Source organism: Seriola aureovittata, chromosome 2, assembly GCF_021018895.1.
Source record: "Seriola aureovittata isolate HTS-2021-v1 ecotype China chromosome 2, ASM2101889v1, whole genome shotgun sequence".
Lineage (NCBI taxonomy): Eukaryota > Metazoa > Chordata > Actinopteri > Carangiformes > Carangidae > Seriola > Seriola aureovittata.
The window spans coordinates 20,166,622-20,193,891 of NC_079365.1; the positions used below are offsets into that span (position 1 = coordinate 20,166,622).

At 42.5% G+C, this 27,270-nt stretch overlaps 1 protein-coding gene across 2 annotated transcripts; it reads left to right on the top strand.

Moving 5' to 3' along the window:
• Nucleotides 1-371: 371 nt before the first annotated feature.
• Nucleotides 372-27,232, top strand: LOC130180102 (mitogen-activated protein kinase kinase kinase 12-like). 2 transcript variants are annotated; one of them, XM_056393456.1, is made up of 14 exons: nt 372-570; nt 12,769-13,301; nt 15,903-16,086; nt 16,509-16,700; nt 17,189-17,347; nt 19,383-19,541; nt 19,809-19,917; nt 21,854-21,963; nt 22,064-22,180; nt 22,518-22,655; nt 22,761-23,472; nt 24,041-24,108; nt 24,281-24,581; nt 24,764-27,232. In XM_056393456.1, exons 2-14 carry the CDS (start codon nt 12,809-12,811, stop codon nt 24,848-24,850), a joined length of 2,829 nt encoding a protein of 942 aa, XP_056249431.1. In that variant the 5' UTR covers nt 372-570; nt 12,769-12,808; the 3' UTR covers nt 24,851-27,232. The 2 variants fall into 2 exon arrangements, with proteins under 2 accessions (XP_056249431.1, XP_056249424.1); XM_056393449.1 differs by lacking the exon at nt 372-570 and adding an exon at nt 10,292-10,640.
• Nucleotides 27,233-27,270: the final 38 nt, after the last annotated feature.

Here is a 27,270-nt window from a genome sequence, read left to right on the forward strand (position 1 = left end):
ATAATAATAATTATTATTATTATTAATGGTTGTCTGTCTCTATGTGTTTGCCCTGCGATGGACTGGCGACCTGTCCAGGGCGTACCCTGCCTCTCGCCCGAGAAGATGCTGGGATAGGCTCCAGCCCCCCCGCGACCCTACTAGAGGATAAGCGGTAGAAAATGAATGAATGAATTATTATTATTATTATTATTACTAACAAACAGGGCTTCATTTAATTTGTAAATTAATACAACAATAAATGCAGATATGAGCTGCAACATTGGAATCGGGGTGTGGCCATTGAGGAGGGTCAGACTCAGCCCTCGTCCACAACTCTCGCGCTCGCGATATTACCTTCAAGATTTATTGAGAAGCTAATTAGCCAGATGGGATCCTTATAGTATTCAGGCTGGACAGAGACACCGTGGATTTCAGGGCTTTCTTGTGTGTGTGTGTGTGTGTATGTGTGTGTGTGTGTGTGTGTGTGTGTGTGTCGGGGGAGCAACTGTTCTTTCTTCACTTACAAACCCAGCCACCAGTGGAGACCAGATAGTCGTGTCACTTCATACAACACCGAGCCTGCAAAAGGTATGTTTTTCTACTAGAATCATGTATGTTTCCTGCAGGACATGATTCATCCCTCCGATGATGCTCAGTGTGAATGCACCAGTCTGATGTTGCGTGTACATGATGCACTAGTTATAATACAGCTGTACAGACAGGTATTATGAGTCGAAATGCAGCTTCTGTCTACATTTCGGGACAATGGAGAGTCACCGCAAGGCTACAAGATTTATATCAGTAAATTGAGCAGTCGAATTATTTGGTGCAGGTGCAGGTTGAGTTTACGGCAGCCAGGTGGCACTGTGGGACAATAATTCTGCTGTGCTGCTCGGTCTTGATCGCAAATCACCACTTCACTAGCCACGTTGACAGCTCTTTATTTCAGCTTAATGAAATCGATTAAATTGACTTTTTTTTTTTTTTTTTTTTTTGAGGGGGCTTCCATTTTCCTGAGAGGGCAGGGTGTAGGGTTTCTGTAGAAAATGACCTTCAGCCGACGGTCGATCCACTTCTTGTTGTAATAACCTGACATCTCGCCTTGATTTGCTTAAAAACAAATCGCCGGCAGTAGATGTAGTAAAAACAAAGTTTGGCATATTTGGAGATTTTGGAAAATGTGTAGTGGAGAAAGGTAGTGCACTGCTGAAAGAAACTGACCAACCTTTTGGACTTGTATTGAGCCTTAAAGGTTATTTGTCAATTAGGAGAGAAAAGTTTCAGTTATAGTGTGACTTGATGATAAAACAAAAACGTTTATTAAATAAATGATTAAATTATGAAGGAACTCTTTTTAAGATAATGCCACTGAAATGAAGGAATCTCTTATAATTGAGGTCAGGAAAAGTAAAGCCATTTTTATTTGGCTGATTGGTTTTCATTTGTTTCTGGAAACTGAGACTGCAAGACTAAAACCAAGTTAAATTGCATATTCCAACCTTCCACTATTTTCAACATCTTATTCATATTCACAGCCGCAGGTTAAATGAGTAAATACTTGAGGAACCTTTTGCAATTACTAACAGGCTTAATAGTCCATGATCAGCACCATGGTCAGCGCACTGCACTGAAACATGAGGCTGAAGTTGCCTCCTGATGTTGCACAGTGGATGTTTCTTTTATGTTAACGTCTTGTTTTTGAAAAAACGTCTTTCATCCTCACAGTCTTGATGTGGCATCATTTCCATCATAGTTTTGTAACGAATAATAATTGGCATATTTACTTCAGCTGAATTAACGACTCTTAATTAATCTAATGTGTGGGTAATTAGCATAACACTGTATAATTGGTGACCGGTATTCCTTCAGAATACAAATTTGGAAAACAGTGCCACTACCTCTTATTATTCTGCATATATCAGGAAATACATTCAGTATTGTGTGTGTTAAAAGGATATTACTGGAAATGTAGCTGCAGAGCAGAAACATGCAAAGATGGAAGAAGAAATGTCACAGACAGACTTTAAGACAAATAAAGAGATAAATGTGAGGGGTTACAAGATGATTACGCTGATAAAAAGAGGGGGGGGGTCCTCAGATTCATATACTCAAGACCATGATTACACGGTATGGCGTCCAAACAAAGACTAATTATACAACAGACAACAGACAATTATACTATAATAAGAAAATAATTTACATATAACTTGTAATTTATGTGACTGTTGCAACAAAATCAAACACAGATCCACAGTTCAAGTACTTTTCTGTTCTGTCACACAAAATGTACTTAATTTTTTCTGACTTCTTTAGTTTTTGTTTTTCTCATCAGGTGTGTAAGAATCCTTTTAAAATCAAACAAATTTGAGAAGGAGAAATCACTTTTGGCTTAAATTTACAGTTACAGAGAAAATCAGAGTTTTAAGGAGCCAGAGGATATCCAATTGGGTTCTGCCTCAGGGGTACTGTAGCTGCTCCTTTTTCCCAAAAATCGAATGAGTCACAGTCACAAGCAAGCTGGTTATAAACAAGCCTGAAGATAATGTTCATCAGCCAGCGAGCCCGCGCCCCATTGGCTAGCCTCACACCATGAGATACAGCTGTGGGTGGTGGCTGAGAAAACGTCACACTGCTTGTGATTTTCCTGCCGCTTCCAGTTTTACACAGAGCAGTGATGGGAAATGAACCTGCCCCAGCTTTCCTTAAAAGGAAGAGCAAGGAAGCGTTCAATCAAAAAGTCAATTATTTACTATAGGGCAAGTGTACGTCACATTCCCCTGAGTTATAACACTGCAGTGGCGGCTTTTCAACAGCAGAAGCTATAGTGTCATGGCTGTGGATGTCGGAGAATTAACTGAGGAACAAATATAGGACATTTTTGGTATTGTGAGGATTTATTTATTTATGATTACCACATTTGAAAAAAATAAACAGTACTATGTATTAAAATAATGTTCAAAGCATCTTATCATTTGAGCTTAAACAGCAGATTATTTCTCATCACTGTGTATTGATTATGTTAATGATTACACAAATGAGACAAATCAAATTTGCTTCCCTAAAAGTTCAATAGGTAGACATAACTAAGTGTCCCTTATAGTGGAAAATAAATAACAGACATAAGATGATATAAACTCCCAAATGATCTTTACATTAAAATATTAATAATTCATGACCATATAATTAACTCTTTATTGAAGCAAATTTATTCAAACCTCTGCCATCTCAGCCTTCAGATTCACTTTCATTGGGGCGACATATAATATCACAATATTAGAAGAAAGACAGATGCATGTATTGCATTAATTAAGAAGATCCATAAGTATAATCAGTGATTTTACATATTTTGGTGAACCAAGTCTGTTGGCTGTCGTAATGAATTGCTATTGTCAACCCTGAAGCATCACGAATGTCTTTTTTTTTTTTTTTTAATTGTTAGGATTTAGAATTGTGCATTTGACAAAATGTCTGTTTAGTATTTCTGCTTATACTTTCCTGTCCTGCACCCTGAGAGAAAAAGTTCGTTAACATCAAGTGTTTCCCCACAGCACATCTAATGAGATACAAACTGACTTCCCCGCAGCCAAAAAGAAGAGACCCACAAAACAACAGCCTAAAAATCGTCAACATAATTATTAACACTTCCCCTGTAACAGCTGGTGAACCTCTACACTCAAGGGCATTTGGGAAGTGTAGTTAATCCAATGATAATCTTGAGTGTGGTTTACACATATTATCGCTTTAATTGCCATGTGTGCTATGCAATTATACCGTCACCAATTACATGGCTATAGTTTACTAGCCTGTCTAAGCATTTGGTTCCCTCTAATAGATGCCCTTTATCAGCACGTGGAAGTGAAGCCACCAAGACGCACACTAATGGATTTTCCATCTACTTAATGAATTAATTATATGTTCTGAAGCAGAGTGTTGCAGGATAATGCTGAGCCATGCTATATAGCCGTAGATATAGTGTAGACACGTGAGATCCTGAGAAAGGGACAGAGGGTTGAAGGTTTTAGGTGATGTAGCCAAGGAAGGTGTATGTGTGTGTTGAGCAAGAGAGTACTATATGTGTGTGTGTGTGTATGTATGTCCATCCATTAGAATGCAGAGTGCGTCCTCCAGTGTGAGTCACCCACCCGAACCCTCCCTCATCTCCCCCTCCCCTCCCATCCACCCACCTCACACCACCAGCAGCATGTAACTGCAGTCACCGCCTAATATTATGCCTCTGACTTCACACCAGCCAACTGAGGATTCTGTTTCTACGGCAACACGCTCCGGACTCCTCCCCCTCGTGTCCCCACCACCCGTCCTCCGACCCCCCCCCCGCCCCACCCCCCCCTTCCTGGCACAGACCATGTGACTTTCAGGAAGGCTTCTCCATCCTCCCCTTTATTGTTATTAACCCTCTCCTGACCAGGCTGCTGCCAGAGGCTCTCCACAGCAGGCTGCCTCACTGGCTTCTCGCCTCTCAGATGTTTCAAAGGGAAATCAGTTGCATCTCTAATCTCCCTGGAAGATCAAAGCAGTGCTTGATCTAAATGTTGGATTAGCATATTTTAGAACACACCAGAATGAGTCAGTATGGCTCCTCCATTGGCTGTGACACTACTTCTAGGTTGTCTATGAAGTTTAAAGCTATATACAGTGCTGTGCAAAAGTTTTAAGCCCTAAAGGTAACGTAAGGATGCTTTAAAATGTATCCCTTACCTTCATGTTATTCACCAATTCTCACATTTGTGCAGGTAGATGATTGTGTTGAAAAGGAGAACTTGCCACTCACTTCTGTGTCTTCATGTAATCACAGACTGACTCAATGATGTTGAGGTCAGGACTCTGTGGGAGCCAGACCATCTGTTGCAGGACTCCTTTGCTTCTTGTCGGGGACAATGGTTACCTCCACCAAGGAGGTTATGCTTTCACCAGTGTCGGTTTATATGTCAACAGCATTACACAGAGACTACTGAACCGATTTGCACCAAATTTGGTGGAGGGGTGGGACATGAGCCAGGGACGAACCCATTACATTTTGGGGCCAATCTGGAGCATTCATTGTGAATTAGAATTTTTTTCTCTGAACTCTGGTGTATGTTGTTTGATATCAGCCTTGGTGGAGTACTGTGCTGTCTGCATGCCCTTGTAGTTCATTATGACTCTGGCTGTTTGTTTGGGGTTGTTGTTATGCTGCAGAATGAATTTGGAACCTATCAGATGCCTCCCTGGTGTAATTGTGTAATGGATTTTTATGTTAACAATGGATCACATGACTACTTGATTATGAAAGGGTTTCTCCAGGAATAAACCCACAACTGAATCCGCCAACTCTGAAATTCCCTTAAGCTTTACAGAGTTTATAACAATTTTCAGCTCAGTGTTTTGTTTTTCTGTCTTGCAAAGTATGCTATTAGTGCCATTAATAGAACCAATAATACTAACTTTATTGTTTCAGTTCACCCTCATTCCTCCTATACTTCACGGACACAGCAGGCAGCTGTTTTCAGTGAAATAGCTCTACATTACCTGCTCAGCACCACACAGCAGACAGACACAGTTAGCATCCAGCGGCTGATCATAGTGGACGATTTAAAGAGCTAGATGTTGGAAATGAACACAAATGAATTCTAAATCTAAAATAAAATTTCAAAATAATAAAAACACTATTCTTTAATCTCTAATCATAAACAGTAATTTTATTTGTTTACTGAGATTGTCAAAAACATAAAACATTAAAAATCATAGTGACAACAATGGATAACAAATCAATATTGGATATTAAGTTTGCATTGAGCAACGTGTAAGTTACACATCATCACAAAGTACCCACATATTACAGAACTTGTATTACATTCTTCAATGTAATACAATGTAATATCTCAAAATATACAGGCACACAAAAACAGGGCGCATAAGTAGTAGTAACCTGCTGAGAGATGTCTGCTGAGCAGTAGTAGTTTTTGCTTGAAGGCTCTCACAGGATCAAACAGCTGACTGACTTTCTCTAATATCAGCGTGTGAGGCCAGATTTCTTCTTCACCATTGCAGGGACTCCGTCAGTTGTAATGTCAGCCAGATTCTCTCACTTCAAACCGCTCTTGCTGCAAGCGATGGAGGCAGGAGCTCCACTTTTCTTTATCCATGATTTGTACACTGATGTCTTGAGCCATGGGCCAAGCTGATTTGGGTAAAAGCCTGCACCCGATTAGGGCGCACTGTCTTAGCAGCCACGGTCAGACGCTGTTGCGTGGTTGCATCAAAGCGCCACGCAATATCCTCTATGCTTCAGATGAGCAGTATTTTATGACTATGACTCCTCTCTGTTGTTGTGTAAAAATGATATTGAAACAGAATATTCAAGATGAAAAACAGAGGGTAGAGAGAGCAGTCCTGGGCGGCCCTGCTGTACGCTAATGTGTTCAGCCAAATCAACTTTAAAGCTGTTCATAGCTTGTTTCCAACGCCCCCGAGTGGCCAGAAAATCAGTTAAAGCAGATTTAAGCAAATTAAGAGAAACTGAAAAATGTGCACAAACAGTTTTATGGCTTTATAACTTTTTAACTCAACAGGTTGCAGTAGCAGTCAGTTTTATGTGACATCATCGTCCCGCTCCTGAGTTTGTGGTGCTGTAATGCAGGCAAGGTCAAGTGATGAAAGGCGATAAACACTAATCCTTTGTAGAGTTTTCGAAACAGGAAGAGAGAAGCTTGGCGTCCGGCAGTGATCTCACCTGAATATTGCCTCATGGGCTCAACTGTTTCCTCAGCATCCCGTTGGGAGATAGGTTGGTCGTGTGTGTGTGTGTGTGTGTGTGTGTGTGCTGGCACATCTGAGCACTCGCATATGTGAATGGATGAACTTCATGAATGAAAATTCTTGTTCCTGAGCTGCAGACAGGAGGTGAGATCATCTTGTTGAAATGGAGAACCACCCACAACACCCCACCACCCCACCCCTAGACGCCCACCAATACTGGGTGGCGCCAATCTTAATGAATTTGACACTATATGGATGAAGCGCACAGTAGTGGCAACCTGACTGATGACAATACTGTCCAATATCAGCTTCCCCCAACAGACGGGAGGGGATCACTCCATAGTGAGACTGACATGCACAAACACACAGACACACACACTCACCTTGTCTGAGATCTCAAAGAATATCTCTGGTGTTCTGCTGTTGGTTTTTCAGTCAATACGATGCTGAATCAAGAGTGCCAATTATCTTTGCCTCTTTTGTTCACGTTCCCTTTAGGAACAGAGTTGAGTGGATTTGATGATTGGCCGCCTACTCACCAGTGTGTGAGTGAAAGTGACAATGAGTAACACGAGGGGCTCTCAATGAGGATCCATAAATAGGCTCTCCAGTGAGCCAGAAGCTGCCCTCCTCCTAATTCTCTAGTCGACACCCAGCCACACACACACACACACACACACACACACACACACACACACACACACACACACACACACACACACACACCTCTACTTCTACCCCCTACCCCTGTAACCGGACTGGGACAATCTGTGACCACTTGGCACTGGGCCTCACACAACATTCTGTACACACATACTCAGAGGCATGTATACACACATGCACACACATGACATTCCTCTCGACATCCTTCACTGCAGGCTTCTGTTCATTCTCTCCTGCAGATTATGAGGCATGTTGCCAAACAATGCAGCATTTTGCATCGGCCGTTTAGATGGATACCGCTCAGTGCCTGCTGCAGATTAAAGCTATAGAGATAAATCACATTTTTAAACGATATTTGCATGTATGTGCTGGAGATGTAACATGACAGTAAAACGCACATAGCTCAACCACAAATCCATTGTGCAATATTAAAAAAAAAAAATCAATGGGAGTCCCTCTGAATATATTTTTGAAAAGCTGTCACTTTGTAGATTTGAGGGTTTTATCTGATGAGGAGTGATACCCTGCGGTGTTCATTCTGCACTTGTTTCTGCTGGAGCAACCACAACAGATGAAGAAGCTGTGTTGGTGGACATCAGAGGCAGCAGCGCTGATCCTCAGAGGCCCGAACATCCCTGTCGAGGAGCCGAACGGCAACTGCAATGGCCAATAAATAAATCATGGAGAAAGTTTTTAAGAAAAAGATAGAAATAGAACAGAGGATGTGCCGCTCCATTCAGACTGCCTTAAGACAGAGTAGAAGGGAGAAGAATTGTGCATAAAATAGCAAGAATGATTAAAGCCGCTGAATTTTTTCCCCCCGCTATTTCTATTTCGCATGATATTAAAACCGACATGAAATGTTAATAAATCACATTTTGGCCAGGGGACTTGAAGATAATGTTGAAATAATGTTAAAATTGAATTATATAATTAAAAAATACATGCATAAAGAGCCCTGACAATGTCCCACTGTGATACTGTATGTTGTAAAATGTTGAGTTGAATATTTAATTACTTATTTAATAAAAATAGGTCCAATATCATTTAGCTGTAGCTCTCTGGTCCCCTTTGGTGGGTCTTGTTTTGGTCCAGAGTGATTCTGTGTTACTCCATAAATCACCAAACAAACTGCACTCAGGAAATAAAGAAAGTTTCTTATTTTAATTTGGGAAGGATTCATGTGGAAGAATGTGGCAGAGAATGACTCAAAAAATGAATAAATGAAAACAGAAGCAACCGGTTTTTCCAAAATGTAATTTCACTGGAGGTATCTAACTCCTGCACTGCAGTGATCTTTTTGTTTTTTCATTAGGATTTCATGAAGCACAGCAAGAAGAGACGGAGGGGGGGGGCTTCGAAAGCTTGTGTGTGTGTTTGTGTGTGCGCAGGTTCTCAGTCTCACATGGTTCATCTGTGCACTAGTTAGGGTTTCCCCAGCCGCCTGTCTACAAGCAGCACGATGAGGTCATCGTTGTGGGTTTAAGCCTAACATGAGCTTAATCTGGGAGATAAGGGCTGGATTTGGATTTAGCACTCAAAAAGGGTCATGTAGCTACAACCATTTAGCCCCCCGAGTAAATACACAGCTCAGACACGGGATCCCCAGCTGTTCCACAAACTCACATCTTCCTCTGCGTCAGCCAAATATTTTGACTCTGGGAAGATTCTCCAATGTTTGCAGTGATTTGATGATCTCCCAGTTGGCCCGCAGAGTTGAACTGGCATGCATTCATCATGCAGGATTTGCCTGACTTGAATGTGTGAGAGGTGGAGAGTCAGTTTCAATTGTATCACACATAGGTTTTGTAAACTTTGTCTTAAAAGCTTGAAAAAGATGGAGAGATGTATTATTACCTTTATGGATGAAGTTATGTTTTCACCTGTTCGTTTGTTTGTTTGTATGTTTGTTTGTCAGCAGGATTATGCAAAACAGTACTAGACTGATTTGCTTGGAACTTGGCGGAGCGATGGGACATGGGCCAGGGAAGAACCCATTCAATTTTGGAGCAAATCCGGATCATTTACAATGAATTTGATTTTTTTTTTTTTTTTTTTCTCTGAAGTCTGGTGCATGTTGTTTGACATTGGCCTTGGCAGAAGTCTGCTCTGAGTGCCCTTCTAGTTTATTCAGTACTTATTCAGATTGTCTGACTTTGTGGTGTTGAGTCAGCCCTTGTGTGCCAGCAGTAAAAACTTGAATAATAAAAGGATGCTGTGCAGATAAGGTTATGGTGTTATTGCATGTGTTGGGACTCAGATAGGCTACGTGTTAAAAGGTGACAGTTGTTTAAATTGGCGGGATATTTTATTTCATTCAGGTTAATTAAAGTCGCCGAGGGAAACAAATCACGCCTGGGGAAAGTCCCATTTAGGTTCCTGCGTGTGCCGTTCCGATCTCCCTCAGTCTCAGAGAAATGGGTCAACAGAGATTGGAGATGATGATAATAATAAAAAGCCGTCCTTCCTTCGCATCCTCTCTGTGGCTCACTGCGTAGTGTTCACAGATTATACACTCGATGCAGAGAGGGCGTTAATAGGGTTTGAGGGGATTTTCATGGCGCTGTCCAGTTAAATGCGGCATGCTTTGGGGATGACATCATTTTGATCACCTCACATACCGGCTGACCCCCCATCACCACCACCACCTCCTTCTCCTCCTCCTCCTCCCTGCCCTAAGAGTAGCCTCACTCACACACAAACCCGTTTACCTGCTGTTGTCCCGTGTCTCACCGAATGGACCGCGTCAAAGCACATTCCCCCTCTCTGATAGGTGGACACCAGCATTCGGCCCCCTCCCACCCGTCTCTCCCTCCTCTCCTCTCCTCTCCTCTCCTCTCCTCCCCCTTCATCTTCTCCCCCCTTCCTCTCCGGTCGTGTTTACCATAGGTGAGAGAGCCCGTATAAATCCCTCGCATCCTCAGAGGAAAACTGGAAAAGGAGGAGGAGGCGCAGGAGCAGGAAAACAAGCGAACCAAGGGAGTGTAGCTATAGCTGTGTTTACTGTTCACCGGGATAAACGCTCAGACTTCCACACGGACCTCCTTCACGGCTGAGGAGCCTCACTGGATGCACAGAGGAGGGAGGAGGAGGAGGGAGGAGAGAGCGTGGATGCTGCTTACACCGACAAACGGAGACAGGAAGAATTGATAAGCGGTTGTTATTAGAATAAAATCCCAAACTGAAGTGGAATAAGCTTCTGCGTTCACCAGCGATGGACTTACGCTGTCGGCACTGAGGTAGGAAACGTTACATTGGCAGCTTTCAGTCGGTGCGATAAGCAGGTAGACATGGGAGAAGGCAGCTGGTCATGGCACCAGAAATAACGCAGCTTGTCCTTTTATGATAGATGAATGAGCTACGGTGGTTTTGTATTTGACTGCAACTTCAGTTCTGTCAAGTGATGCAGCGGGGATCTTCAACCGCAGGAGGCTGCGAGGAGGAGAGGTGATGATGCGCACAAGAAACCCCTGCGATACATCCACGGTGCACTGGCCTGTAACAGACTGCTCCTGCAGCTCCCGCAGCTGATACCTCCAAATAAATAAAGTGAGGGCAGGAGCAGGGCTATTAGGAGACAGGATCAGTCGGATGTGAATGATATGTGATTATTCCGGCTCTCAGACACCAGATGTGTCTCAATGGTTGGGTTTCTCTCTGCGCAGAAAATTATAATTAGGATGGGTTTTTTTTGTGTTTTTTTTAGGGTTTATGGTTGCGCCTTTGCTAATGAATAATCCTGGCTGCGTATGATTTCTCTCTTCCCATTTGTGAATTACAGATGGTTATACACATCCATGTACAGTGGGTAGTGGTATCACAGCATAGTGGGCTCCTGGCTCATCCATCAGATGCCAGCAGCTTTACTAATTGTCACAGAAGGATAGTCGATGTATAGTCTGTAATAGCATGCAGATACATTTAGGATTAGTCATTTGATTCAAATTGACCTTCAGACTGATGAAGATATGAACAAGAAATATACAATACTTGAAATGCACCTCACAGTGACTGAAATGAAACGATATGGAAGCTGATAAGCTCCATGTTTAGAATTTTTGAAGAGGATATGGGTATATTTTTGTGTTGTGTGCACTACAACAACACCATTGTAGTACTGTGAAGGGTTTTGATTGTATCATAATTTTACTGAGCAGGTAAAAACCTGTCACCTCTTAGTCCCGCTTGTCACAGACAGCAGAGGAGGTGTGGATCACTTCAGAAGCTCTGAAAAGAAATAATGCATTTTCACTCTCCGCTGAGCGTGTTTACACCGTTGTCCTTGGAGAAAATACACGCCTTTAAAGGCTTGCTGAAGTCTCTCAATATTATACAGAGATCATCTGATCTCATCCATTTTAATATACCACTGATATTGCTCGGATGTGTAGAATGTAAATCACCAGCTGTAGCACCATTCTGCACAATGGACATGCTAACACAACAGCACTGCCACACTATTATTGTAATATTCTTTATGTAGAATTGTTTCATTTATTTACTGTGATGCCGTGACACCTCTATGTGGTCGTGAAGTTAGCTGAGAGGCTCTTGTATTATCTGCTGTGCACTTCATCAGAGATAGTAGTGACCTGAGGCTTTCTCAGATTTATGGTCCAGACGGGCCGCTCTTTTGTCCCTCCCGAATCATGTTTCACGTTCTAGCATTGATTTAATATCTTCAGATACATCGTGACTCATTAGTTAATCTCAGTGCCATGATCACATGGTGCATCTAGAGTAATAATAACCACTATACTCTCACCTGCGTCAGATTACAAAGCAATAGGTCATTACTTTTGAGTTGTGGGAATTGCTGTAAATTATTACATGTGATCTTCAATTATATTTATCGTCCATGTTGTTGATGAACTGTGTCTGTCGTTGTGTACTCTCCTAAATGTTGCCCTTCACCATAGACCACTGCACAGTCATTAAAAACCTTCTTTGTAGAAATCTGGCTGATACAACAAAACAAAACGTTGACCTGATTCAGATGAGCATGAAAACTATGAATGTGCATTTCTGTGATATTGATCATTGCCTTAGGGGGATGTGCTTGCCAGCATTTGCAGATTGTTCAGTGCTGCTTCGGTCAGACTTGGACATTTAATGGAACAGAACAAACACGCCACTGAATTTCTCTCCCTGTTGCTATAATCTAATAACTATAGCTAAAGGTTCTACTTATTCTAGGCTTAAGTAATCATCTTCCTGAGGTGACACCCTCCAACAAACTCAGTATTCAGCTAATTCAGTCTTCATGGCTTTCAGAAGGGAAAAGCAATGGTTTAACCTCTGATGTGATTTATAACAATTTCTATCCTCTTTTTCTCTCCCTCTCTTCCTACGTTTTGTCTTGTCAAGGCTCCCAATTCTCTAGTTGTTCGGATGACCGCAGTCCCTCATGGCGCTCATTCATGAACCTCGTGCCCCGTCTCCTTCTCTCTCTGGCTTCAACACACCACTCTCTGATCCTCCTTCATTTCGGCGGCTCGATGCAGAAACACCATGCACACCAGAAATGGACCTGACCCCGACTCAGTGCGTCCTTCGCAACGTCCTCTCCATAGATACTGGGGGCGTTGTCGAGCCCGGAGGTGGAGGCGGAGATGGTCAGACTGCTGGGCACAACCAGACACCAGGCGACGAACAACAGGAGCACTTTGCCAACAGTGTCCTGAAGCTCCACGAGCATGATGGGAGCCCCGGGAGGACGGAGGGAGATGGGCAGGAGCCGGACAGCAGCGCGGTCCGGAGCCAGGCGGACGATGCCAGGCTACAGTGCCAGTCTACCGGAGGGGGAGGAGGTTTTCTGGAGGGCTTGTTTGGGTGTCTGCGGCCCGTCTGGACTATGATTGGCAAAGCCTACTCCACAGAGCACAAACATGACCTGGACGGTAAGTGTAGCAGTCAAATTCATTTCAGTACACAATGCAAACACGGTCACATCCATACACACTGGGATCAGTGGTTGCTTTTAGTTTTCCAATAAAAGCAGCCGGTAGCTCCCATTAGATTCCAGTCTGAAGCTTTGATATGCTAATTAAATGATCTTATCCCCCAGTTTAATTACATTAAACAGTTGGTAGAAAAATTACTCCCACAAAGGCCATGTTGTAAACAAGCACTTTCCTTGACGTGGACGAGCTGCAGCCAGAGAGAGACTCTATCAAAGCTGCAAAGGGCTTATTTTCCCCTGATACCCCCCCACCCCCCCACCCCACCCACCCTCCATCCTTTTGCGCCGACCCCACCTCCCTCCCACTACTACCCTCCCCTATGAAACTAGCTCCCTGTGACGCTGTGTTGTTTATGTCTGCAGCCACTACAATAGCGCAGAGCTCCCTTGGGACTCCTCTGCCAAATCTGCCTCATGAATTATGCATGGCCACGCTCTGACCCTGCGCCTCTCATCTCTATTAACGCAAACCTGACACACACGCACACACACGTATGCGAGCGAGCATGCGCCCAAGGATGAATGCACACACACACACACACACACACAAAACACTTAATAATATCTAGCACTGACAATAAAGACATAAAGTCAGATACGGATGCCAAAAACAAACTTGATAAGACACATACAGCTTCACACATCAGGCATGAAGGTGGCAGTTTTTATATCTCTCCTTGTCTTTATAGCCTGATATTTTATCACCCGTTTGACTTCCACATCTCCCCTTCGCTCCCCTCCTCCTTCCATCCCTCATTGTCTCCTTTCCACTCCTTTTCATCCTGTGCTGTTATCACTCCCAGCCCATCTGCACCTCGCTGCTCCCCTCCTCTGTGCAGCATCACAGGGAGTCACACACACTGAGGAGAGCAAAACGGATATTATAAAAGTGAAATAAATAGGGGTATTTCAAGTGACTGCCTGCCTCCCGCATGACAATGCCCTATTATAAGACTTTGATCGAAGGGAACAATGTAGCACAATAGAAATCAGGAAAATTGTGTGTCCTTCATTGATTCTGGAGGACTTTGGGGTGTCTGGTGATGTGCTAAATTTTTCAGATCCTACAAAGCAGACCAGGGGAAATTCTGGTGTATCAGATGTGGTCTTTATTGTAGGAAATTTGAGGGGCTCATTAGAGGCTGAGCCCTCAATCAATCACTGCGGAGCATTAATCATTCATATCATCCTTATTAATGTGATAAATGTAGCTGAATCTTCTTTCCCCTCGTTAAGAACAGCAGCAGAGCAGGCTGTAAATTCTCTCTGTATTAACAGTCTGTCTTTGGCCACATGGACCCCCTGTCGACCCGTGGGGGAATCCTCCCTCCCATCTCTTCTCTTTTCACACACACACACACACACACACACACACACACACACACACACAGCTACCACCACCACCGCTACCGTCACTTCCCCTCCACCTCTCTATTCACCATACATCCACATTAGACTCTCAAATCCCGTCCCTCTTCCAACCCCCTCCTGAGCGTTGGACCCCTGTTTTGCGTCAGCCCCACAATGGCACTAAGCAGGATTTAAGAGGCTGAGGGAGACTTACCCACAGGAGATTAGAGCTCCCTGTCTGTCTGCCTGCACACCCAGAGTCTTAGGTTAAGGTAAGGTTCAACTACAGAAAAAGATGTAAAGTGTAGTTCCGCTTTGAGGCTTACAACAGGTTTTACTGTCACAGGATATTAAGACACGGCAGCATCCGTGGTGGTGCTGTGAAGTTATAGACGTTTTGGCGTTTGCATTTTGACATAGATGTTGAATTTATTTGGCAATTAAATATATATAGAGAGTTCTTCTTTTTTAATTTTATTAGCACTTCAACATTTACCAGTAGGAGAGACATGTTGACATATTAAAGTATGAAGAGAGAGACATCAAAATAACTCAGGACAAGCAGGACGCTATATATAAATGTATGTAATAAGAAATAATGAAAAAAACGTAAAGAAGACTGAGAATCTACCACCACACTAGCAGCTCTGTGAGGCTCTACTTAGGCACAGCGGTGCTACATGCTCACAATAACAATGCTATCATGCTAATGTTTAGCAGGTATAATATTTACCAATTTCGCCTGTTTAGATTTATCTTCTCGGGACAGTAGTAGTGAATCAAGTCATTAGGATGAATCCTCTGGGGACAATGAATGCCTGTACAGAATTTCACAGCAGTCCATATAATAGTTGTTGAGATGTTTAAGTCAGGACCAAAGTGTTGGACCAACGTTAAAGCCATGTGGCTAACATGGCTAAAAAAGACAAAATAAAATTGACTAAAATGTTTAAAAATAAATAAAGGTAATAAAGGTATATTACTGATGTTCACTAAATATTTGGTACTTAATAGCAGTTATATCAGCTGCTGTTGTGAACGTGATTTTGAAGCATAATTTTTCCTCGTTGGTGGAATTGACCTATAATAAGTAATCAAATCATCGCTCTGTTTTATATCCATAACTGACATATTACTACACCCATAAACTCACCAACCACTTTGCCTTCATCTTCTTCCCCAATCTCAGAGGCATGGGAGGTCCCGTTCGAGGAGATATCGGACCTGCAGTGGGTGGGCAGCGGAGCCCAGGGCGCTGTCTTCCTGGGGAAACTGCACGGACAGGAAGTGGCCGTAAAGAAAGTGAGAAACATCAAAGAGACCGACATCAAGCACCTGCGCAAGCTCAAACACCCCAACATCATCACGTTCAAGTTAGTAGAAATGATCAGTTGGCTTATTGTATCACAGGAAGTGCATAGTTTTATGCTAATATGACATGTTTATGTTAAGTAATAATTTCCAGTTTCATACCTTTATTATCTCTGTTCTACCAGCCCATGTTATTCAAATGCCTTTTCTCTTCCTGAAGTAAAAGTTTCATAGTTATATATGTGAGAATTTTGGAAATTCAAGAAATGCAATCTTGAGTTCAATAACAGGGCTTTTAATCTTATTGTTTGTTGTGTTTTAATAAGTTGTGAAACGGTTTATGAACCCAAAAAGGTTGTAACATTTTTCTAAACCCAAAGAGGACCATGTGATCACATTATAACATAAAATGCCTAAAGACTGGCGTTTACAACTCTAATATGTTTTATTCTAACATACTATACACACTTTCCTACACTCTCAGAGGTATTTGCACCCAGGCTCCGTGCTACTGCATCATCATGGAGTACTGTGCCCAGGGGCAGCTGTACGAGGTGCTGAGAGCAGGCAGGAAGATCACGCCATCCCTGCTCATGGACTGGGCCATGGGCATCGCAGGGGGCATGAACTACCTTCACCTCCACAAGATCATCCACCGAGACCTCAAGTCCCCAAAGTGAGTTTTGTAGACCTGTGTGATCACAACTCAACTGCAATTTGACTGTAAATGATGATATTAGAGCAAACGGGTCACTAAATAGTTACAGTTAAAGCTCAAGTCTCACACCACAGAGAGAGACACATTTATGAAAAAATGAATATAATAAAAATATGTTTTTTCTCCTTTCCTATCTTTTTAATCATCTCGCAAACCCTAAGATTTATCTTAAGACTCACAGTGGGGGTCACAAGCCCCAGGTTGGGAACCACTGCTTCAGAGAGTTTCCCTGATTAGCCAAATTTACATAGATGCTATAATTAATAGGCAAATTTCTAACCCTGAAAGGCCCTCACGGCCTCACCACTGGTCAGGTTGGTGGTGTGATGATGTATGATGTAACTGATTTCAGATGATCTAATTTATCCGAGTTTTTTAAAGATTTTTCTATGAACTCAAACAGGCAAACATAAACTTGAGAAATGATAACTAACGTTTTATTCCAGCATGCTGATCACCTACGATGACGCAGTGAAGATCTCTGACTTCGGCACGTCCAAAGAGCTCAGTGACAAGAGCACCAAGATGTCCTTCGCTGGGACGGTGGCCTGGATGGCTCCCGAGGTCATTCGCAACGAACCCGTCTCAGAGAAGGTGGATATTTGGTAGGTGTCAAAATCCCCTTTAAACTGTCTTTTGTATTGGTGAAGCTTTGCAATCCTCTCTCATGATTTGCCTTATCTGTGGCTGGATCAACAAAGAATCTCATTAGGTACAGCCTGCTACAGTATGGAGCATGGGATCCTGTTTCCAGAAAATCTATTCAGTATTATGTACAATATCTCATTACATGAAATTCTATAGGGTCTCTGCCATGTCTGATGGGTTGCCCTGTGTGAAGCCCTGATCTGCCCCAGTACATTCTCCCTCCCTCTCTCTCCCATCCTACATCCCTCCATCACTCTGCCTTTCCGTCCTGAAAGGAACGCTGGCTAATTTAATAATTGATTTGCCAGATGCTGCAGTGCTCAGGAAAGGCTGGAATAACCGTCCGAGCCTGCGGATGGTTTGGCCCGGGGCCAGCGGTGCATTAGCAGAGAAGTGAAAATAGGATTAAAAAGCTTTTGATGCAGAAAGAAAGCAAAGCATGGGTGTATACTGTACAGTTTTGTTTAAATTTATGTAAAGCAGTTGATAGACCTCCATACCATAAAAGAAGCAGAGAGGCTGTGGTTAAGTATGATGTTGTTTTGTTTGTGACGACAACGGGTACAGTGCTCATTTCTGACTTTTATATAAGGACTATGCTAAAATAGCCGAAGGGAGAATCTACCATAAACACGTTTTTAGGTGAGACAAGTTAGCTAAACTGAATATAACCTTACAGCTCAGTGCAACTACGTTTATTTCTGCAGGGGAAATTGTATGCAACAGCTCACCACCAAGGTCAGCAAATAAACACAATAAACAGGAACAGAAAGAAAAGAACACTGTTAATAACAGAGCTAAAAAAACAATCAAAGACTATAAGCTTAAAAACTATATATGGTAATAAATACATTAATGAATAAATATATAAATATCCATAAACATCTGCTGTTGCTCAACAACATTAGGTAATGTCACATAACATTAGCGCAAAAGCAAAAATTTAACCTATAGATTTAGTGGCTTCAGTACAATTAATCCATATTATGTAAAATAATTGTAACGCAGTAAGAATTTGTGTCAGTATACTTATATGTATACGTATATATGTTACAGGTCTGTATATATGTAAATCATGGGTCTGTTTATAATGAAACCAAATTCATTTTATGACGAGCTGGATTTTGTGAATAACACTAATTTTCTTTTTTCATTTCTTTAGTTCAGTTGAACTGCATGTTTTTATTTACAGCATAGTGGGGCATTTCGACAACATAAGTGACATTAAATTGACAAAGCATTTGACAAATCATTCATTACATTTCTAAACTATATCACACTGTATCGAAATACACCATGAATCATAAACAAGGAGATGGAGAAACTCTAAAAATACACATGTAAACACAACATCACACACACCCCCCCCACAATGCTGCATGTGATGCTACTGGCACCTTGGATACTGCACATGATCACCATGGCAACCCAGAGGGTCACCAACAACAGACTTTCCTTAGTTACCATCCCCATGGGGCCTGCTTTCCTGCTCTCCTACAAAACAGTTCAGTGTTTCATCAGTGTAGTGAAATAAAACATCACATTTTGGCAAAGTTTGGCAAATCATATTCATGTCACACCAACTGTTTCCTGGAGCTATGATGCATCTATCACCGGGTTAATATAGGAAAGTGACTAAACATCGGTAATATTTTACATATACATGTACAGTATATGGGAACGATCACTGGGAAGTGGCAGCATACATCACTTTGGCTGTTACCAATGTAACTGTGCAGCATTTACTGACTGTGCTTTTCATAATGCTGAACTAAACTCCTCAAGACATTCGCATCTAAAGACTTTTTTTCACAAAAGATAAATATCTTTTTACAGAGATAAAGTGTAGTTGTACCAGTCGTTGTGGTAAAAGTCCGATTCCTTTGCAGAAAGTTTAAAAGTGTGACCTTTCAGTTGTGTGCTGCCTTTCATCTGCTCACTTCACATCTTGATCAGTGTGTCTGAGAGTGACTGTGCCACATCTCTCTGCAGGTCGTTCGGCGTTGTGCTGTGGGAGATGCTGACAGGAGAGGTGCCCTATAAGGATGTGGACTCCTCCGCTATCATCTGGGGAGTGGGTAACAACAGTCTACAGCTGCCTGTACCAGATAGCTGTCCAGACAGCTTCAAACTGCTCCTGAGGCAATGCTGGTAAGCATGCTGGGAGGGGGGGAGAGGAGCGTGAGGAGAGAGGAGGGGAGGGAAGGAGCTAGAGAGTTATGTGGAAGAAAGTTGAGCCGTTAGCAGTAAGAGAATATCATAAAGTGTGTGTGTGTGTGTGGGAGGGGGGGCATAAACAGGCCTGAGAGTGTGAAAGTGGTCAGGGAGAAGAAAGAGAAGAAAAAAATAAAGATATTTCACGAAGAGGGAAAAGTGTCTCTCGCATTAGTGGTAAAACATTGTCTAATCCTCTCACAGGAACTGCAAACCAAGAAACAGGCCATCGTTTCGACAGATTCTCCTGCATCTGGACATCGCCTCAGCAGATATCTTATCTACGCCGCAGGAGACATACTTTCAGTCTCAGGTAAGCTCCCGTTATTCCCTCAACGTCTGTATTAAACAAATCAGGTTGGTGTTTTTAGTGCGAAATCCCCTCTTTGTGTTTCAGTGAGCCGCAGTGAAAGGCATTTAACACAAAGAGAAAACTATTATATTATTTTAGACTTTGCACTAAAATCACTTTAATTTTAGAAGATACTCACTTGATTTTTCCAACTCGGACCGCTGAAGTTTCATATTGGATATATATAGATATATAATATTAATATAATATATTATCTACAATATTATTAAGGGAAAATATAATTGAGATCAATCAGTTCTCAAGTCAAAGTCTCCCTGCTCAAATAAATGGACATCAGACAACGGTAGAAATGCCTCCTGTATGTCTCTCTGCCAGAGAACCTCCTGTCAACAATTTCCAGTATCTCTTACAGTCATTTTGCTGTCAAGCCACTGCCATTTGTTTCCAGTCTGCTGCAGTGATTTCAGGCAGTGCAGTGTGCGCAGCTTGCCTAGGGCCTCAGGCCTCTCGGGAGCCCCACTAATAATAATACCTGTCCTTCCAATCACAACATATTATTGTTGGTTCCTTGGTCCTGGTTCCCTGTCACGTGTGAGTGCTGATTCGTGGTCAAAGCTCGAAACCTTTTCCCAACCTCCATCACATCAAAACAAGAAGGTCTGTGCGATGGAGAGGGTGTGTCGCATCTGCTTGTGACTGGGTGGGGGATGGGATAACTGCAACCCCAAACAGATGAAGGGACGGGGAGACTTAGAAAAGTATAATTGTGTGGAAGATATGTCTTAAAAGCAAAGATCCATTTGTAAGTCAAGCATGTGTAATCACGAGACACACTTGTGCGCACAAACACACAAAATAAATAAGATTTTAGTTGTTTTAGCTGCAACCCCCCTTCCTCCACCTCTGTTTTTTTTTTTTTTTGCATGATGCAAAACACAAACCTCTTTCACTCCCTCCACTTATCCTTGATCCTTTATTTCTCCCTGCCCCCCCCCACCCCCCTCCTGCTACCCTCCCCAGTTTCTCTCCTCTCGGCCCCATAATGGATTTTTCTTGTGACGTTAGAAAGAAGTATTTTCTGCTGGAGTGTATTGATTGCTTTAATGGTAGGGAGCAGAGAGAGCAAAGAGAGAGAGAGAAAGAGGGGACTGGAGACATAGAGGAGTCCATTAGCTTAATAAGAACAGCATCCCTCATGCACAGACGGAAACACACACACACGAGGTACACACACATGCATGTGCGTGCACACGCTCATATATCTGACTTCCTTTGTCCTTTGATATGACAGGTATCAGATAACAGCTGTCGCGCTTCAATGTGAACAAGAAAATGCCCACGCTGCATTTTTTTTTGTCTTCATGTCATGTCAGTTCATGTTCAGTGTTTTTCCCTGTGTATTGATTATCATCTGACAGCTTAATGGGTTTTGTTTAGATGATACACATGAACCTCAATCTGTCTGCAAATTAAGAGCTTTTTTTTTTCACTACATCAAGGTGCAATGAAATTTAATCTCAATATAAATATCATTTGTTGTTAATATCATTAGTCAAATGAAGTCAAGTCATACTTTATTATCCTGATGGAAACCACAGGAATGGCAGCATTTTCCAAATCTAATAAAAGACAGAATTTTATAGCAGTTGCTTAGAAAACAGCAACAGGGACAAGTTACTATGAGGATTTTACTTTGTATTACCTTGAAAGCAGGTTTCTGTTTTCTGGGAGTAATAATTATTAATAGTAATAGTAGTATTGGGAAAAAAAGCAGTGATTATAGGAATAGTGGTAATATTAGATTAGATTATTAGTTTAAAAGTATCTGAAACCTTTTTTTTTTTTTTTACCCAACCATCTCTTTTCAGTATTTGTCATTTCTGGCTGTAAAATGGTTAAATAATGTGAAACGAACATGTTTCATGTGTCTCACCAGGCGGAGTGGAGAGACGAGGTGAGGCACCACTTTGAGAAGATCAAGTCAGAGGGGACGTGTCTTCACAGGCTGGACGAGGAGCTGATCAAACGACGCAGAGAAGAGCTCAGGTTAGCCAAGGAGATGGGAATAAGGGCACTCATGGTAATAGCAGATAAATGTGCACGTCTGTGTATTTATGTCCCTCTCCTCACTTTCCTCTCCACACAGACATGCACTGGACATCCGGGAGCATTATGAGAGGAAACTGGAGAGAGCCAACAATCTCTACATGGAGCTCAATGCTATCATGCTGCAGCTGGAGATCAAAGAGAAAGAACTGCTCAAGTAAGAAAACAATGGCACTGATTTGTACCACAAATTAAATGGCTCCGGATAGTACATTATATTAAAGTCCTAGTTCCTGAAAAATTCTAACATTAGAAAAACTAGGGTTTTAATTATTCATATACCTTACCGCACTAACAGCTTGTTATCCACCGACTTTGGTCAAGCAGTGGATTTGCTATGAAAAGGCATGGAAAAGTTCATCCATAATGTGAGGCTAATCGCTATTAAATCCAGTTACACGGGGCCATTGCATGCAACAAAGTGCTCTCCTACACCATGCTGAGTATCCATTGACATCCATTAAATGAATATTGGCTTTGTGTTAAAACACCAGGAGGGAGCACTCACTGGACAAGAAATACCCGGGCTGCTTCAAGCACCACAGCTCCAGACAGTCAGCCTCCTCCAACTCGATGGAGAAGCTCATGAAGAAACGCAACGTACCTCAGAAACTGCCCTCACACAGCAAGAGGTGAGACAGGAAGGAGACTTTGCAAGGCTGTGTTAAGTAATATAGTCTATTTATATCTATATCTGTATCTATTTTTTTTATTAATTCTGTCCCTGTCTTTTCCAGGCCAGACTTACTTAAGTCCGAAGTTATCCTCCCCAAACTGGACTCGTCCATGACCCAGGTCACAATACCCAACAAAGGCTCTACCTCCCCTGGCCGCTCACGCCGAGGAAAACCTCGCTACAGGAAGGCTGGAAAAGGCAGCAGTGGGGATTTGGCTCAGCTAAAAGCCACCCTCTCCTCGTCTTTAGCAATGGTCAACGCCACTTCATCTGTTCCCTGCAGCAAGCACCATCTAGACCCCAGTGCAGCCCTCAGGGGTCTGCAGCATGACCTGCTGCTCAAGAAGATGTCCTCCTCCAGCCCCGATCTCATTTCAACCACCCTGGAAGCTGAAGGCCGGAGGAAGGGGCAGGCGAGGCCGGGGCTGGACAGAGCGGGCAGTCAGAGCGCCTCAGCCGGTCTGGGGGAGAGCAGAAGGACTGGAGGGCCAGAAGACGGGCCAGATGTGGGAGTAGGGACTGACGACCTGGCAGAAACACCCCCACGCAGTGACACGCCCAGCGAAGATGCAGCTTCTATTCCGTTCTCCAGCAGCCCTGACTCGCCGTGCGGCAGGGGAGCCGCTGCGGGGAGGACGTCTGTGCTCGGGAGCCCCCGCGTTCCCCACGAGGGCGAGGAGAAGGAGGATGGGACGGTGATCACGCGCTCACCCAGAAGTCAGCGCCTCACACCTGCGGCGCTGCTCTACCGGGCAGCAGTGACACGCAGTCAGGTGAGACTTTAACAAAAAATGCTGTGTACTAACTGTAGCGCAGTTTTCACAAAATCATTTTTGTCTTCTTCCTTAAAATGGAGCAAAGATTTACCCATGATACACTCTTGCAGGTGTTTCACCTGTTTCACTTACTGATTAGACTTCTACAAATGACTTTTGTTTTCTGATTTAGAGATCAAGCTTCCCATTGAGTGCAACCATCTTTTATAATGACACTAATAAGTATCACGCACCAAAGTCGCGGAGCATGGCGGAAATCTTTCATGTGTTTTATTATTATTCATTACTGCTGCCAGTGCGCAGCTGAGGTTCACTGTGTGTTGCACCTGTAACAAAAATGGAATGATAAAGAGGAATTTTGCTGCTGATGATTCAATGAACCTCAAGCTCAGTCAATTCGAAACCTGAACACACTGAGCTTTCCAGCAGCGGTATGTATCCAGTGCGTCATCAGGGTCATAACTTACCAGATGGCTCTGAAATGTTGGCAGGATGGTGGGCAATTAGTCTGCAGTGAAACAGGCAAACACGGATGTTTCATACTTACTGTAAATATTCTCCACAGAGACGCGGAGTGTCGTCAGAGGAAGAGGAAGGAGAAGTGGACAGTGAAGTGGAGTTACCGAGAAGACGGTACGAGTTTTTAAACACATTAGATAGAATTATTGAATACCTGCTTTATTTATATTTAAATCATTTTGCCTGATTAGACCTCTTCTCAGACATCACCTGAACTCTCCTGTTAGTTTGTTGCACCTGTAAGGGTGAGCAGCCCCTTTAAATCCACTAATCTTCTCTCCCATAGACGTCCCGTGAGCATGACCAAATGCCAGTCCCTGTCAACGTTTAGCTCAGAGAACTTGTCAGTCTCGGACGGCGAGGAGGGAAACACCAGTGACCACTCCCACAGCGGCACACCGGACGTGGTCAGCACCAACACCGACGAGCGTCTGGACGACAAGAGCGATGACCTGCTGTCTCAGGGCTCGGAGATTCCCGCCGACCCGTCTGACCCGACCCAGCTGGGCTCCGACGGGCTGTCCGAGAAGGAAGCTATTCTACGACAAGTCAAGACCCAGCTCGCTTCTAATGACCACAATTATGAGGTAGGCAAGAAAAGAGTGAGTGAACAGAAAGAGACAAAATAGTACAAAATAGTAGTCAGATATACAGCGTAGAGATGTAGCTGACAGATGCGAACAATACTTTACCCTTCAAGAATCTGATACTGTAGATAAATGTTAAAGAATCTGTTGCTGTTATAAAAATAATTTTTGCTTCAAACCAGGGCCTGTATGATGACTCGGACTGTGACAGCGCAGAGCTGGACCATTCAGGCATCGCAGAGCCCAGCCAACCTCCAACCAACTGGTGAAAACCCAACACCTCAACCCACTCAGACACTCGCAGATCTGACCTCTGAATGCCTCTTTTGTTCTCACAGACCTTAGAAAACACTGAGTCATGATCAGGGACATTGCGGGGAGTCGGGAAATGAAGGCCTGTCACCCTTCATTACAAGCAGCAACACAAAACAAATTCTTGGAAATTGGCGAGTGGGATGAAAAACGTGACATCCTGGGGAGAAAAAAAAAAACGGAAAAATCCTATTCTGTTTGAGATAAATCACAGGGATGTGAAACTGAACTGGGGCACTAGCTGAGCTGACGGAGCAGCTGCCTCGTCTGCTCCTTCCTTAGCAACTGGCCCTAGATCAGCTTTACAAAAACACATGAAATGACACCTCAGCGACAGGGGCCTCAGTCAAAAGAGGCCAACTACACAACCGTCTGTTCACGTCTCTCGTCATCTTCCATGTCAGTTTGTATTTTTATCTCCGTCATGAAAAATGTGTGTCATGTTATTTCAAGTCGTGTCATATGAGAACATGTTTATGAACTCCTATCAGGGCTTCTATTATATTTTAATGTTTCCGTTGTCAACGTTACTGGGACATCCACTGATGTTGCTACTTGCACTTAATTTAAGAAAAAGTTCCTTGTTATTATTGTGTCATATCCTCTCAAAATATTATGCACTGACTAATTTATTATTAATTTACAGTGAAGTTAAAAAAAAACAAAGTTTACATTTTTCCATTTGTGTTGTTTACATTATTATTTTTTTTAATTTATATTTGTAACACGGATTATGTTGCCATTTTCTACTTCGGTGTTTTAATATTAATGTAAATATGTGATGTTGTACAATGAACAAATTTTTAAAAATGTGAGATTGTATAATTTAAAGGTGCTGATGTTTCTAATTAGGTGACGCTACTCTATTTGAACCTCAAAAAGCTTATGGTAGTAGAATGTACTGTAGCTGCTGTTCATGTCTGAGCATCAAAACACAGAGAAAAGAGGAACAACATGTGAACAAAGAAGCAATACGTCTGCTCCGGTACAATATGTCCTTTCATGTCACAGGTTAAAGGAACCACATGTGGGTTTATTCAGGGCAGACAGGCTTTTTTTTTTTTTTTTTTTTTAGTATTGCAGTGTTTATTGTATTAAAATGCAATACCAGTTTGGAAGTCCCTTTCTGAGCATCTAGGTGTATATATAGCATCAAAAAAGCATGCTGGTGAAGAGGTATGGACAGCCCATTGGATATTTATCAATCAAAAGCTGTCACTGTTTGTGATTCAGATCTAAATGAAAAATTAGACCCATCCACAGAGGACAGATGCAACACAAGTAAGACTGCTAGGACAGGTTTAACGACTGAAGTTGCATGGATGACAGGGACATGAAACACCAAGAAGGATCTCACAATCACTTAAAAAAAAAAAAAAAAAAAAGACATTCACCTTTTCTGCTCTCACTCAGTTCTAGCATTGCCAGACCAGCAGCCACACTATGTATGCGGTGTGCTAGCATAGAGGAGAGGAGATTATCTGGGGAAACGTAATAATGTGGCTCATTTATGTAAACAACCCCCCCCCCCCAGTTCCATACTGTGGATTCTAGTATTGTTTTAGTAAATAAATCAGAGAACTGACCTTTGGCTTATTCAACACCAGTGGGTAAAAATGCTGAACATTTTGGATCTCAACTTTGCAGTTTTTCTGCTCTCATAAAAAATCAGTGTACGCTTCAAAATGGCCTGCGATACTACGATTTGTCCACTTGTAGTTTTTGCCTACTCCCAAGATTGCAGATTACCTTAGATGCTGAAGCTTTACAAGCCCACAGTGTGGTTCATCAGCTTAGAGGAAGATCACTCTGACATTGTCCTCACCGGCAGATGGTCATTTTTCACAATTATATAAGGGCTCCCTCATGATTGCCAGTATGATAGATCAAACTGTTGCTTTTATGTACTGGTGTCTCTTGACAAGCCTTCTTTATGTACATGTGGTTCAATCTGACTCTACAACAGCACATTACATCCTGTTCCATTAATACATGACTGATCAGGTCAAACTCAATAAGCTAGAAACGGCAGCTTGTTTGTTTGTTTGTTTTTTAAATCTGGTGTTAAGTTTTAAAGTTTAAATTTATAGAGCATTTTAAACTGATTGAGCCCCCAAGGTTTAAAGCTAAAAATCCTCATGCAGGATAAAATGTTGCCAAAAAGCAAAACTACTGCCCTCTAGTGTCTCGACTGTGGAGGTACTTGTGTTTCCTATGATGCCGATTGAAACAACCTGGTATGAACTGAAATGTTTGCTTTTTATACTGCATTATTGTAACTGTACAATAAATATATTTAAGAAACAATTTAAAATAAAATCAAACCTGTAAAAACTCAACTCCTGGGCTCGGTCTACTTTAAACAGCGACAGAAGAC

What these genes read in the sequence shown, in the direction of transcription:
- LOC130180102 (XM_056393456.1), top strand. Translation starts at nt 12,809, where the DNA reads ATGGCGCTCATTCATGAACCTCGTGCCCCGTCTCCTTCTCTCTCTGGC. An exon ending in CGAGACCTCAAGTCCCCAAA is followed by an intron (nt 16,701 to 17,188) that starts GTGAGTTTTGTA and finishes GTTTTATTCCAG; the next exon opens with CATGCTGATCACCTACGATG. An exon ending in GTGGAGTTACCGAGAAGACG is followed by an intron (nt 24,109 to 24,280) that starts GTACGAGTTTTT and finishes TCTCTCCCATAG; the next exon opens with ACGTCCCGTGAGCATGACCA.